Genomic DNA, 15,802 nt, shown 5'->3' on the forward strand with positions numbered 1-15,802 from the left:
ATCGTCTCCAAGCAAAGCGATGGACGCTTATTTTGGCATGGCCCGTTGACCACTGTGCGATATGGCTTCTAAATGATCAAAAATTCTTTTCAAAAGAGTATTTGATATGCCTACGCGTAGCCTAGTAACGTGACCCGACACCTAATCGAAAGACACTTTATCGAACGACAGATGATCGAACCGACAGTTGATCGAACGACACTTTATCGAACCGACAGTTGATCAAAGCGACAGTTGATCGAATCGACTGTTGCTTCTCCCGCACACAGTCATAGCAAAACGTGGCGTACAGTTGCATTGTTTGCTGTAGAAAATTAAAATTTGGTGACTTTTCATAAAAAATGTTCAGCTATCTGTCCATGTTTGTTTGGTAAAGTTGGATTTTGTAATTTTTGAGATATTGTGATATTTATATAATTTTGCTCTCTCCGCATTGAAGCGTAACGTTTTCGTTAACTCATTTACGCACCAATAACTTGACTAACTATTCTCTTTCGTTCTCTTCTCACAGCGGGGGCGCGGTGTAACAAGAAGAATTTCTAGAAATGTGTCACTTTTAGAAATACCTAATTTACACTAAATTCACTTTCTTTAGTTTTACAATTATGATGTATACAGGAAGCCAGTTGATGTTTCTACTAACCTGTAAAAATCTCATCAGTCTACGACGCATAGTTTTCTAGTAATTAACGATTGCAAATGTGTGTGCGGGGTCGGTCACACCTAGTTTTTTTAGTAAACTCGCGAGCCTGGTTAGGATAGGGTTAAAAGATCCACAATTTATCGAAACAACTGACGATATGCACTGTTAAAAGAACGACAATTTATTAAAAGAACCACAACTTATCGAAACAACTGACGATATGCACTGATAAAAGCACGACAACTGACGAAGTGCACATTTCAATCGCATTAATTTATTACAAGTTGTGTGCAATTGCTCGAAGATAACTTTTTATGTCAATATTCGTTGAGTCATAATTTTCGACTATGCTCTTCAGCCGTTGGTTCACAGCGTCGTAGCGCCTCTTCCGAGGTGGGCCATCAATTCCAGCACTCAATTGCTCAATTAACATTTCGTTGGAACCTTGTTCCCGCTTAATTTTTTTGACGAGTCTGCGAAGCGTCGGATGGGATATTGAGACACGCTTGCTGAACGCATTGTGCCATCCTTCAATGCTATTATTCGTTCGTGGAAGGTCATCTTGAACCCGGTGGAAGACATTCCAACACCGGATAGGAAATAGAGGTTGACGACGATTCCTGCGACACAATCGTCCAATCCAAGTAGTTTCGAAATAGTTAATGTATTCAGACAAGTGCTGCTCATCGTCGTCACTGAACGTGGCCAGGAAGTCCTCGAACCGTTGTACAACGTCTTCAGGCGGAACGAATGCCAGTGCCTGGAAGCATTTTATGCGAAGGGCGTGCTCTGCATTTTCATTGAACCACCGCTGCAGAGAGAGAGCCTGAATTTTCCGGAAGCTACATTGGCCAAAATGGAAAAGGCAGCCGAGAATTTCTGCCCGAGGGAAGCTGGAAGAAAGAGTATTATATGCTGCCATTTCAAAGTCTATTGTTACGGTTTCTGGGGTTACGGTTATTGTTACGGTTTCTTCAATTCCTTACTCTTTGTATCTATAATGACTAGTCTAGTCTACTGTACAGTGTACTGTACAGACAATCTCGTACTTAGTGATTCTCGTGCGTATTCTTGTGATATCTTATTAATATGTGGGCGGGCCGGCCGCCATGCGAAATCGTACACTTTATGATACAAATATAAAATATAAATCGTCAACTTTATGATGGAAATATAAAATATAGATATAAAATATAAATCGTCAACTTTATGATATATACATCACAATTCATTAATGTACACCATTACAAAGACCGCACATCACAATGGCTTATTGTCTCAATGTTTGAGAAACACGCAAAAATCTTGCTTGAACTGTCGGTTCGATAAAGTGTCGTTCGATCAACTGTCGGTTTGATCAACTGTCGGTTCGATAAAGTGTCGTTCGATCGGCTGTCGGTTCGATAAAGTGTCGTTCGATCAACTGTCGGTTCGATTAACTGTCGTTCGATAAAGAGTCGTTCGATAAAGTGTCGTTCGATAAAGTGTCTTTCGATAAAGTGTCATAGTACCGCCTAGTAAGCTAATTATCTCCATATACGTCACACAATACTGGTTCTGAGCTGCTGTGAAAAAGAGATCTTTAATTTTAAGCGATGATGAAGTGTCTGCACACATTTGTTGCACTTCCTTGTGAATTATTTGTACAGCCGAGTTAATTCGTAATCCAGCGAATCCGGAAAAGTCTGAATGTCTTCTTCTGAAAACATGCAACTACAAATTATTGTTAGGTTCCTATCACTATTCCATAATCTTACTCTTAATGTAGGAGAACTTCAAAATAAAATGAAAGATATGTCAAACATAAACTGTCAAGTGGAGCATTGCTTCACTTTCCCTATTGAAGGAGAATCCCTATATTTAATATATAATATAACAACCGAAGCACTTTTTAGTCTTCATTAAAAGCATCATATCTAAACAAGCAGTCAAAAACCTCGAAAACTGGCAAGCTTACATTTACGTACAGGGGCTCGACATGGCTTCCGTTGAAACTAATTTCACTTGAATCCTCTGTACTGATTCACTTGAATCCGCGCTATGTTTAATTCTCGGCAAAAACGAAGCCAGATTGGACAAACAAATCCTCCTGATTCCATCCATATTAAGTTTGTCGGAATAGACCCTTTCCGAGCTTCTGTCTGGGTTCTTGCCAGCCAAATAGGAACTCGAATCCCCAAAAATGGCGGCGGTAACTCGAAAAGAGTCTATTGGTAATTGATGATGATAACTGATGTGGGAATATAAAACGGTACTACGACACCTTATCGAAAGACACTTTATCGAAAGACACTTTATCGAACGACACCTGATCGAAACGACAGCTGATCGAAAGACACTTTATCGAACGACAGTTAATCGAGCCGACAGTTGATCGAAAGACACTTTATCGAAACGACAGCTGATCGAACGACATTTTATCGAACCGACAGTTAATCAAAACGACAGTTGATCGAACGACACTTTATCGAACCGACAGTTCAAGCAAGATTTTAGCGTGTTTCTCAAACATTGGAACAATGAGCCATTGTGATGTGCGGTCTTTGTAATGGTGTGCATTAATGAATTGTGATGTATATATCATAAAGTTGACGATTTATATTTTATATCTATATTTTATATTTGTATCATAAAGTGTTCGATTTCGCATGGCGGCCGGCCCGCCCACATATTAATAAGATATCACAAGAATACGCACGAGAATTACTAAGTACGAGATTGTCTGTACAGTAGACTAGACTAGTCATTATAGATACAAAGAGTAAGGAATTGAAGGCAAAATTTAATAGCAAGGGGCATGTCGCTGTCTGACTTTTACACAAAGTAGCTTCTTGAAAGTGGTCTTTATCCCAGCTTGACCGACAGCGCAAAATAAATGGCTTCGATGCTTGGTAGCACGTACACATGTGAACAAATGTTTTCAACAATGAAATTCACGAAAAGCAAGCTAAGATCACGCATTTCCGACGCCTATTTAGAAAATGTTCTGGCTCTTGCTTCATATGACTTGCCACCAGATGTTGAAAAACTTTCACAAAGCAAGCAGCATCAAGTGTCACTTTAATGCTGTGTTGTTGAAGTGTGAACACAAATATTTTGCTCTTTTTGTGATTGGTACGATTGAGATTGCAGCAATGTGGTGTAATATACTGAAGTGAGTGTGAATTATAGTATTAATGAGGCATCAGGTAATTAATGAGGCATCAAGTTGTCAATGAGGCAAGTTGCAAAATAAAGGTCAAACTTTGCAAATTTTAAGGTCAAAGTTAAAAATTTTTGGGTCAAAAAACTGGTTGCCCTATTTATGAGTTATATGACTATTATAATTACATTATTTGATCATATTGTGTATACTTACATTTCCACACTATTTGATTTTAGACATCTTAAGAATTCTTGTAATTTTTTCCACGTTAATAACGATTGTATACATATCGAAATGGAATTCATTTTAAGTGATAAAGGCAAACGAAAGTTGGCCTTGGACGGTTTCTTGTACGTTCGTGACAAAACAACAAATGGCGTAACTTACTGGAGATGTGAGGACTACCTCAAATGCAAAAGCCGTCTATCCACAGCCGAGGACGACAGCCTCAAGAGAGCACCATCTGAACACAGTCATCCACCAAACCCTGCACGTGTTATAGTTGCAAGAGCACAAGCCAGCATGCGAGATCGAGCAATCAATTCAGATGAACGTACCTCAAACATTATTCAGAGGGAAACGCAGGATATATCCTTAGCCACCGCTGGTGCTCTCCCTAAAGCAACATCATTAAAGCGGATGATACAGCGAAAGCGCGTATGTCCAGAAGGAATCGGCTTGATGGATGAACTCCGCGTGACACCGAGGGGAGAAGCCTTCGTTATCGAGGAAGACGATGAGAACGAATTCTATATGTTTGCGTCTCAAAAGAATCTGGATATACTGAACAAATGCGCTAATTGGTTTTGTGACGGTACATTCGATGTTGCCCCACTTGGATACCAGCTGTACACGATACACGCGCTGGTCGATGAAAATCGCACGGTGCCACTCGTATACACCGTTACCGAGAACAAATCTGAAGCTGTGTACAATCGCATCTTTGGTTTATTGGAACAACAGCGACCAGGAATAGCCCCAGAAACCGTAACAATAGACTTTGAAATGGCAGCATATAATGCTCTTTCTTCCAGCTTCCCTCGGGCAGAAATTCTCGGCTGCCTTTTCCATTTTGGCCAATGTAGCTTCCGGAAAATTCAGGCTCTCTCTCTGCAGCGGTGGTTCAATGAAGATGCAGAGCACGCCCTTCGCATAAAATGCTTCCAGGCACTGGCATTCGTTCCGCCTGAAGACGTTGTACAACGGTTCGAGGACTTCCTGGCCACGTTCAGTGACGACGATGAGCAGCACTTGTCTGAATACATTGACTATTTTGAAAATACTTGGATTGGACGATTGTGTCGCAGGAATCGTCGTCAACCTCTATTTCCTATCCGGTGTTGGAATGTCTTCCACCGGGTTCAAGATGACCTTCCACGAACGAATAATAGCATTGAAGGATGGCACAATGCGTTCAGCAAGCGTGTCTCAATATCCCATCCGACGCTTCGCAGACTCGTCAAAAAAATTAAGCAGGAACAAGGTTCCAACGAATTGTTAATTGAACAATTGAGTGCTGGAATCGATGGCCCACCACGGAAGAAGCGCTACGACGCTGTCAACCAACGTCTGAGGAGCATAGTTGAAAATTATGACTCAACAAATATGGACATAAAAAGTTATCTTCGAGCAATTGCACACAACTTGTGATTAAATGAATGCGATTGAAATGTGCACTTCGTCAGTTGTCGTGCTTTTAACAGTGCATGTTGTCAGTTCTTTTAATAAATTGTCGTTCTTTTAACAGTGCATATCGTCAGTTGTTTCAATAAATTGTGGATCTTTTAACCCTATCCTAACCAGGCTCGCGAGTTTACTAAAAAAACTAGGTGTGGCCAACCCCGCACACACATTTGCAATCGTTAATTACTAGAAACCTATGCGTCGTAGACGATGAGATTATTACAGGTTAGTAGAAACATCATCTGGCTTCCTGTATACATCATAATTGTAAAACTAAAGAAAGTGAATTTAGTGTAAATTAGGTATTTCTAAAAGTGACACATTTCTATAAATTCTTCTTGTTACGCCGCGCCCCCGCTGTGAAAAGAGAACGAAAAAGAATAGTTAGTCAAGTTATTGGTGCGTAAATGAGTAATACGTTTCAATGCGGAGAGAGAGCAAAATTATATAAATATCACAATATCTCAAAAATTACAAAATCTAACTTTATCAAACAAACATGGACAGATAGCTGAACATCACAATGACCCATTGTTTCAATGTTTGAGAAACACGCAAAAATCTTGCTTGAACTGTCGGTTCGATAAAGTGTCGTTCGATCAACTGTCGTTTTGATTAACTGTCGGTTCGATAAAGTGTCGTTTGATCAACTTTCGGTTCGATAAAGTGTCTTTCGATCAACTGTCGTTTCGATCAGGTGTCGTTTCGATCAGGTGTCGTTCGATTAAGTGTCTTTCGATAAAGTGTCGTTCGATTAAGTGTCGTTCGATAAAGTGTCTTTCGATAAGGTGTCGGGTCACGATATAAAACGTGAGTCGATTGGCGAGCAAAAAAGAAACAGGCACAACTCGGCTGTGCACTTCTACACTACATGTAAAAATTGCATTGATTTAAGTGAGGTCAGAGGCCGTTTACGCGACCTCGGATTACCCTTTATATAGGAAAAATTTTTCTTCCCTTCTTGTTATTGCAAACGGCCTTGACACCATGAATCAAAGTAGCGTCCCGTTACAGTATGTGTGTCTTATGAGGCGTCTGGTAGACGCCACCTTACAGGGATTCCCCTTCCTTTTTCTCACGATTTTGTTATTTCCGTGAGGTGGTCCCACAACACAGTGTGGGTAAGATTGGGTCTTGTATTTATGCTTTGGCAGAGCAGAGTTAAGGGTCGTGACGTCATATTCTGTTAAAAAGTTTTCGATTTATTGACGGAAAAGCAGTCTAGTAGATGTTAATTAATGGTGGATTAATTCCTTGTAAATTAATGAGATTGAGGTGTAAAGTGATTTTTGACGTCACAATTCGGATCTCTTGAGATACAGATCGTACACTTCTGGCATTAGCCATCGTGGAAGGTCTGAATTATCGTCGATGTAGCGTCACCTTAAATCGACATGCTGTCATCCAAGAGGTTGTTGGTTTGACTCAGAGCACATAGCTTTGTTTTATCAAGCACTTAAAGACATGCATTATGCTTCTGCAATTGGCATTGTTCACAAAAATGGAGCAAGTGATGCAGCATCACAGCAGTTTCCTTGGCAACGATACTGTAGCATTGCAAAGTATTGAACAGAAATTTTGATGACCTTTCATTACATCAGTATGTTGATATTTTAAATATTTCCTTGGAAAAGTAGTCCATAAATCTATGAACAAAACATAATACTGTCTTATCTAAGACTGTAAATGATATTCAGAATATCATTTTACATAAGCCTTCGTGAACAAGATTTATTTGTGAATGAACTGATTATGATTTGGTAATTTTTAACTTCCTTCAGTGTATAAAAAACATGTTTAAGCTACCTTAGCTTTTTGTAAAGCCTTATTGTGAAATATATGTAAGAATATAACATAAATTAACATCTTTAAAACATATACAAAATATACTTGTGTTACAATAATAATTATTATTCAACAGCCAATAAAACATATGTGCCTGGTCTATAAATTGTTAAGAATTATTATCTTTACTTCCAATTGAACACGCTTACTGGTATACTTATACTTAAACATATTTGTAAATGTGTAAATACTTTGATTTTTGACAATGCACTTAAAAAAAGACAAAAGCAGGTAGGTCGTGTATCTTCACGTTGAACCCACGTTTTTTCAACATTGATCTAGAGAATTTTTAATTTAATTGTTTCTGGCATGACCAAAACAAGTTTCATCATGATTATTATGACATTTCTTAAAGTGGGAAGCAAGTCCAAAACAAACTGGACCTAAATTAAAGAAGAATTAGTCGTAAGTGTACTGGAGAATATATTTTAATGATATGTAGTGGTTGAGCAGTTATTGCCAAAAATGTGTGGCAAATTTCGCCTCGTTTATGATGAAGGTGGCGGCCATTATGATGTCACATTGTAAAAACAACATGCTTGGCGACTGAGGTTTGAATTAAGTATGGTAGTAGTTTTAGGCTAGCTAATGCTTTTTGGATGAAATCTGTTCCCATAGGTAGGTGATTAATAGCAGGTAAGGGTTATTATAGCATTATAGCATATTATCAGCATAGGAATTTTACAGAAGACAGTATATGTATACATTGGTCAAGCATTCTTGTTTTTACAGCAGTTACCAGTACCGGACTAGGCTAGTGTCAACAGCCATAACTGAGCTGTAGCTTAGCATCTACATTCATCAGTACAAATACGTTAAAGGTAAGCTAGCTCTAGCTTATTTAATGCAAAATTTTCCTGTTATACACTTGAATACATGTTCTAATTATACCTATTACTTGTCGTTCAAACAAAACCTTCTATTCATACTTTCCAAGTTTCTAAGTCATCCCTAATGTTTCTTCTATTGTGAAGTAATAAGAGATCCCCTCTAAATCATAACTAAGTGATGAGATTGATTTTTTTTCACATTTTTATGGCAATAACCACTACATATTAGTGCGAATCTTTTCTCCAGTATAGTTACTGACAACTACTTGTTGATTTTAAGCCAACTTGGTTTTGGACTTGCCCCAAACTTTATACTTTTTAGAGATGCAGTTGCAAATTTTTGTAACAGTATTATTTATAGGTATGATGGCCTTGTATTAAATCTGATAAAATGAATGTGTAGTAGTAAAAATGTGAGCTTGACTTACCCAGTCATACTAACATTGGAATGAAGTAACTTCCTTGTTTTGGAACAGCTCAGTCTGACTCTTGTTTTTAATAAAGAAATATGCCAGACTGGTGTGTAATGAAGTTTTGTAATGCAAACGCTAAAGCAAATCATGTAAGCTTGTTTTCTTTTCCAAAAGATGAAGACGTAAAGAAGAAATGGATTTCTTTTGTGCGGAGAGCTAACCCTAAGTGGAATTCGAAAACTGGCCATAAACAAAGTACTTTATGTAGTCTACACTTTCAAGCAGACGATTTTACAAATTATCAAATGTTTAAAATGGGTCTTGCCCACAGACTGAGCCTTGTGAAAGGAGCTGTACCATCTGTATATCCTATACCAGTTTTAAATATGTTGAAAAGAGCTGAAGCAGCCGAAAAAGCTTCACTATCCAGCTCAAGTTCAAATATTGATTGTAAAGTTATTTATCAAGTTCCCCAGAAGGCCTTGACCGCTGACAAAGGAATTCAATGCAAATTGGTGGAAATGCAGTCAACTAGGTCAACCCAGACAGATACACCAAGTGAAGGTTAGGGTGAAAAAATATGGTTATTTAATGCTTATATATGTCATTTTTCTTTTTTTGGATATAGTTAATTAACTTGTAATGTTTTGGCCAGGGTCCCAAACAAACTCAGTTACTTCATCAACATCTACATCTCCTGCACGAAAAAGGAGGAAAAACTGTCATAAAGGTGCATGTAGTTGAAATGGAGTTTAATTTTTTGCACCGTGAGCATTATGTGACAGTTGTGTTCTTGTAGTCATTCCAACATTTTTGTGCGTTTAATATCGTGAGCACTGCATACAAAGGGTGACCAGTGAATTTAGCCCACATACAATTCAACCCAGGACCATTCAATCCAAAGACTATTTACTGTGACTCATAGAATCGTTCTGGATTTAAACCTCCTGGGTTGAATCGACCTGGAACACATACAAAGCTATACTAGGCAAAGATGAATTGCTAACTAACATTGCACGTTCATCATCTAAACTGCTACTAATGACGAACAGCTTTGCATTTTGAAATCCGGTTCCCTAATAACAATGTTTTGGTCGTAAGCTGATGGTCACATTTGCTGGACCACCAATATTATCTTATTGCGGCAAGCTCATAATAATAGTACAGTTTCGAGTTTAGTAGTGCAAAGACGTTCCTCAGTCCTAGGATAAAGGTTGTAATACCATACCAATACAAGTGATAACGCTTAAAAAGTTTATATTTTACGCCAAATATGAGATTTCGGAGAATTGAATACAGTTTTAGGAAATGCTATTGAAAAATTGGGAGACTTCTTGTTTATGTTGTCTTGATTATTACCGCTCTTTTAACATTCTGTTTTACGTGCATGTAGCAATAATTTATGTAATGAAACATGCATCTTTTGCTTTGTTTGGTCATCGTCGCACCTTACAGAGCAATTTGAAAATGGTGGAGCTGGTATGACTATGAATATGCACGGAAACGTTTCATCTGACGTAATGTATTTTTTGATGTACGCAGTCTTTTATAACGCTCAAAATCTTTTGCGTTATCCTATAAATTGTGCGTTCACACTCAAAGATACGTATTTTGATGTTGTCAAACCTTCTTATATTTCCATCGACGAACCTTTAACCTAGAATCCTAGATTATGGTTTCGTTGATGTTTTGTATTTGATCTTTGGCTGCCACTATTTCACCGGGGAAAATCGTGCGTTCAAAGCTAGTTTTCACAGTTTCTTGTTAGCATAACTTAAACGTTATAACATAGCATACTAAATCTACCTTCTAATCTGAAAACTTTAAACAATAAAACTCTAAATAACTAAAATCAAGTTTTTGCATTCCAATTCTCCTAACCTAGCGGCCTATCTTTGACTGACAACGGACTGCCTGACCTACTTGCGGTGAAATGTCACTCTCTTGCATTTTGTTTTTCAAAAAATACTACAAGATTGTATTTGAATAGACATTGCGGAAAGCAGCAACCGTACATTTGTAGTTGTATCAACTTAGCACGTTCACTAGAATGAATGATTTTTACAAACTGGCTATATTCCAGTACCCGTCCTACGTTGTTATATAGATACATATATATGCGTTCTTATATTTTTAAATACATCAATTTTCACGGCGCCCAGTTTAGGAACCGCTTCTTTACGTCATGTTTTAAAAACTCTTTTAGACTAATCTTATCAGTCTGGGAATTTACATAGGAAATAGCGCTTTAAAAAGTTCCAGGTCGCATGCATAAGTTCGGCTACAATGTAGGCTATTTTTTTTTGACCCCAATTTCTACTCTTGAGTTTAGCGAGCTCTTGCATGAGATCGAGAGTCTTATCCAGTGGTTCCTTACCTTTTCCTACTTGCGGGCCTCTACCTGCAATATTTCCTTTCCCGTGAACCCTTACTTCAAAATTTTTATATAGTAACTCGCGGACCCAATATGAGAACCTCTGGTCTGTTCTAAAGCACAAGCCTACTAAATTCACATGTAAAGTTTCAGACAGCCTCATGCGGGATTTTTCGATTAACTGCGATTTTACTAAGTTTATTTTGATTCATAATAAAACAAACCAAAAAACGAGTCCTTTTTTCGAGGTCGTGTATGGTCCCTTGAGATTTTTGTTGTTTTAAAGTTGAATTAAAAATAGGTTTAAGGTATAGGTCTAATCAAAGCCATCTGAATAAACAAAGATGGTTGCGTGGGGTCTCTGTCTTAATCCAAACTCCGTATAGTAAGAATCCTAACTAATTTTGGAGAAAATTCAATTTTATTAAATACAAATGCCTAAACGCTCAGAATAACCGAAAATTTTTTAAATTATTATCGACAAGTCGTTGATACTTAATGTGACAAACGTGGTATTTGTCCGAGAAAAAGTATTTTGAAAGAGCTATTTTGTACCGATGGTCAGCATGTGTTTCGATTGCATGCTCTAAATTTATCGTCGTACTCATACGAAGTATATTAATTATTTGCCAAAAAATATTATGCTAATTAAGGATAGTAAGTTATTTTGGTAACGATTGGCGCGAACCAGTAGGCCTAATTAATTTACAATTTTTAGATGGAAGTCCAAAAACGTTGCGATTGTATGCTTAAATAATTGTTTACATAAATTAAATCATCAAAATCAATTGTTTTCTTCTACCGTTTATCTACAATACATTTAATAAAATCACTTTAGGAGAGAAGAACTTGAGACGTCTATAAGCCTATATGTATCGTCGCGTGACTTGCGACAACAAATAAATGCAATTTCTGACATGGTTTATGCTTTATATATTAGAGTGTTTTACGAATTTTAGCTTTGGCTTTTCACTGAAGTGTATTAAAGGGTTGAGAGCATTTACCTGTAAAATGATAAAGAGTTGGGGTCACATTAATAAAGTTTGAGAACCTTTCTATTAAAAATACTGTATAACACACAGGGTTTCCCGGCCTATACCAAATTGCAAAAGACTATACATTTCAAGCGTAATACAGTATAAAGTCATCCTTAATTTTACTTTTATTCGTTTAAACCAAATCACAACGCGACAAAAATATAAAAACGCGCATAAAAACTACATACCTCTTCGTAGAAGTCACACACAATCAATTAAAAACACCAGACATTTTTAGGTTATTTAATTAACACGTAAGTGACACCACACTGATGAATTAACTCAGGATGGACCGTTCACAAGTTTTATTTTCTGTGAAAATTTCCACAGATGGTAGTTTAATTAAACAGATTAGGCTATCTCTACGGTGCAGTATAAAAATAAAATTTGCTTTCCAAATTTCACCTGCATAATGTGGAAACAGGCCTACCTTTTAGAGTTTTAGACAAACAGTTTTCAGTATAGTTTCTATCATTTATAAAAGTATCGGCATTTCCAAACACATTGCCATCTATTGCTAAACATGTTGAAATTTCCGAGACAGCCGCCATAAATGAACTCTTCACATCGACCAGTAAAGGCGTTGAAGAACCTTAAAAAAATAAGTTATCTGACTCAGGAAGCAAAAACACGAACAAAGGTTTCATGTCTCAACTACTGTTCATTGTTTTCAATTCGGGCAATAACTAAGCTTTACATATATGACGATAACAACTCTACAGTAGGCCTACCCGATCTAAGATTACTTGGAATACACACAGATTTACAAGACACTTTGACTTGAAACTAATAGTAATTTTGACTTTTAAATTAGGACAAATTTTGAAATTTAAGTTCCTTACATTTTATCGAGACCTAAACTTTATTTTCACCCAAAGTTAACGGAACAAAGGAAAATCAGCTGTTTCCAGTTAAGAAAACAATAAATTACTGCAAAATTTATGTAGTCACACAAATTATGCCATGTCGGGTTTGAAACCAGCATGATAAATAAACGCTCCCTCAAGTAATATACGATAAAATTTTTTAAATCTTGAGTTGGCTTATATTGCAAGGGTTTCTAGATTCTCAGAGAGATCTTTGTTGTATAGGGTTTCCTTTTAGAAATGAGTGTATGAGTACGATAATTGATTAGTGTATGATATCATTACAGCAATAAAATACAAAAAATGTTTTTGAAAACTTTACACTTACCACTTTTTAATTGCAGCCTCGCATGGACCAGAGTCAGGGCATTGATTGCAGTCCGGGTTAAAGGACAATCTGAGATCTGATATAATGCGCAACAAACAATTTTGAATTGATTTTTAACTAATAGGTAATAGCACCTAATTTTTATGAATTAGCTATTAAAAAATGACATAAAACTAGGAGCAATTTAAGCATAGACCTATGTATTTTTAGCCATTGCCGCAAACTACATCGACTGTAACAGAGACTCAAGTTAAACTAGTCAGAGACAGTCGTACAATTAATTAAATAATCAATCTTTCATCTACCGTATTTTGTGATTACCTGAGCATTTATCTTTACATTGTTCAAGGGTTAAGAAATTATTGGCGTTACCACCACAACCACCGTATTCAAATATTTGACACTGCGACGTTGTTGTGTTGAAATACCTGCAAAATAACATGTAGGCCTACTCATATGGGCCATATATATTCCAATCTAAATCTGATTTCAATTTAACCCTGGATTAACTAAAATAAATTTCTTGCCTATACCCTTTCCCCTATAATTCCTATACTTTGGAACAAACGTGAGATCTAAAGCAAAGTATAGTCACTTTCCATAACACTGTAATTTATAAATTGTTACAATGAAGTGTACACTAAAGTCTCACCATCTTGGAAAGATTCCGTCGCAATTTCCAATATCAACCTGTTGAAGACACGAATGGCAGTCCTTTGGCTGGCACAATGAACCTAAGAATAAAGAAAGTAATTTCAAATTTCACTTTTTGTCTAATCTCACCATTACTGCTATAAACTTAAATCCGAAACTGGAATAACGCGTAAAAAAGACAATTTCAGTTTCGCATTGCTAAAATGATTTTTAGTAAAATTTACCTGTCATAAAAGTACAAAGAAGAATGAGATAATAGGTAGAAAGCATCTCTATAGCGTCAAATTTTTCAAGTCGCAATACTCTTATTACAGGACTATAGGCTATAAATTATTATAGTCGTCCAAAAGTTAAACCTCCGCCTATATAAACGAAACGCTAAAGATATAAATTTAAAAATAATGCACTCTTCCCAAATTATAAACTGCAAAATATGTCACGTTTTATTGTTAGAAGGTGTTTTGCCACCAAAAGTCAATGTGGTTTAAATCTTTTTAGAATTTGCAACGTCGCTTACTTTTGTCACCATATGCTGACGCCTTTAGCTTAATTAGCCTAAAGCTTCTGCGTTTTAAAAAGCCAACCTAACTCAAAACGAGGATGACCAGTTTTCGGCCGATAACAACTAAGTTTATAGCATAATTACCTTTTATTAGCGGAACACTTTGCGCTATTACATTGCGATAATTATGGTATAAGTTAATTAACGTTTGACGTACAAGGATAGATGGCAATGTCTTCAAATTACCTGCCGTCCAGAGCATATAACGAGATATTATCGAGTCGATAGTATTGACAGCTCTTAGAGAAATCATGCAGCAGTTTCACTGACCACGCTTAATTGGCAGTGGCTCATTTGGGCTATGCATTTGTAAAAAAGGATTATAGGCCTATCGTGTATCATATACAGTAACATTTTGCATTCTTCAAAACAAGTTATAGCTATACAAAAAATTTATTCGATTTATTATTGAACATCATTTTAATTTTATTCGAACTAAATCCATGAGACCCCTTTGATCAAGAAACGTTAGCCCAGTCTCAACAAGCAGGCATTTGGAAATGGAATACAGTACAATCCACTTAATAAATCTACCTCCGTCCTAAGCGATTTTGGATTTAATAAGCGGTGGATTTATTATGCGTTACAATAGAAATTAGTAGGCTACACTATACAAAAAGAGGCACACATATCTTAATATGGCACATTGCACAATATTTATTTATCAGCAGGCAATGTAAAAAACTGATCTAGCGTGATTTGTTTGGGTGGATAGGTCACTCTAAGATGGTCCTTTGTTTGTTTTTTTCATAGAGTAAAACATATCCATGTTTTTGAATGCAGTTTGGTCGAGCCTAGAGGCGAAATGGCAAAGGTAGCCTACTCCCGCATTTCTGCAGCGGATGGCATTGCTTCCTCTGGTTCATCATCTCTAACTGAATTATCATATTTTTTTGTCAATAATTTTTTGCTTATTAAGTTTTTTCACAAAAATCATTATGAAACGGGTTTATAAAACGAATTTTGGATTTATTAAGCGGATATTTTTCAATGTAGAAATCGGCAATCGTCATGCTGATTGCAACAATTGGTATTTACCAGTCCATGAAATGATAAAGTGATCTTTGGTATAAGTTTGTGATAATATTGTGATTATAACCAAAACTAATATACAGATTATGTGAGATTTCAATTCTAGTACTTGTGTGTCGTTTTAGCTAAGAGTAACCACGTTGTAATGGAATGATTGGTTATTGTTATTGAACTTGACTTTGCCAGTCACTCCAATACAATCTTTGATTGTCTGAATGTTTATTGTCCTCGATATAATGAGTCTCAAGGTCGTTGTTTGCTTAATCAATCCTAGACTCGTCTGTTCAGCTAAAAGCTGATTGTCTTGTGAAGCCGACAAGCAGAGTTGTCTGACCTGACACTGAGCTTGTCTTAAATTGTACTGTTCAATAGTTTGCACAAATTGTTGAT

At 36.7% G+C, this 15,802-nt stretch overlaps 2 protein-coding genes across 4 annotated transcripts; one reads left to right on the forward strand and one right to left on the reverse strand.

Annotated features, from left to right (window-relative positions):
* The first annotated feature begins 6,559 nt into the window (after window positions 1-6,559).
* Window positions 6,560-11,167, forward strand: LOC143445870 (uncharacterized). 3 transcript variants are annotated; one of them, XM_076945238.1, is made up of 4 exons: window positions 6,560-7,721; window positions 8,049-8,137; window positions 8,734-9,123; window positions 9,215-11,167. In XM_076945238.1, exons 3-4 carry the CDS (start codon window positions 8,865-8,867, stop codon window positions 9,301-9,303), a joined length of 348 nt encoding a protein of 115 aa, XP_076801353.1. In that variant the 5' UTR covers window positions 6,560-7,721; window positions 8,049-8,137; window positions 8,734-8,864; the 3' UTR covers window positions 9,304-11,167. The 3 variants fall into 3 exon arrangements, with proteins under 3 accessions (XP_076801353.1, XP_076801352.1, XP_076801354.1); XM_076945237.1 differs by having other exon boundaries at window positions 6,560-8,137; XM_076945239.1 differs by lacking the exons at window positions 6,560-7,721; window positions 8,049-8,137 and adding an exon at window positions 8,259-8,665.
* Window positions 11,168-12,067: 900 nt separating this feature from the next.
* On the reverse strand, window positions 12,068-15,221 carry LOC143445869 (thrombin inhibitor hemalin-like). The gene is made up of 5 exons (XM_076945234.1): window positions 14,043-15,221; window positions 13,817-13,898; window positions 13,486-13,592; window positions 13,165-13,240; window positions 12,068-12,562 (listed from the first exon to the last, which is right to left on the reverse strand). Exons 1-5 carry the CDS (start codon window positions 14,086-14,088, stop codon window positions 12,442-12,444), a joined length of 432 nt encoding a protein of 143 aa, XP_076801349.1. The 5' UTR covers window positions 14,089-15,221; the 3' UTR covers window positions 12,068-12,441.
* Between the last annotated feature and the right edge of the window lie 581 nt (window positions 15,222-15,802).

The sequence above is a fragment of the Clavelina lepadiformis genome, chromosome 2, assembly GCF_947623445.1.
Source record: "Clavelina lepadiformis chromosome 2, kaClaLepa1.1, whole genome shotgun sequence".
Lineage (NCBI taxonomy): Eukaryota > Metazoa > Chordata > Ascidiacea > Aplousobranchia > Clavelinidae > Clavelina > Clavelina lepadiformis.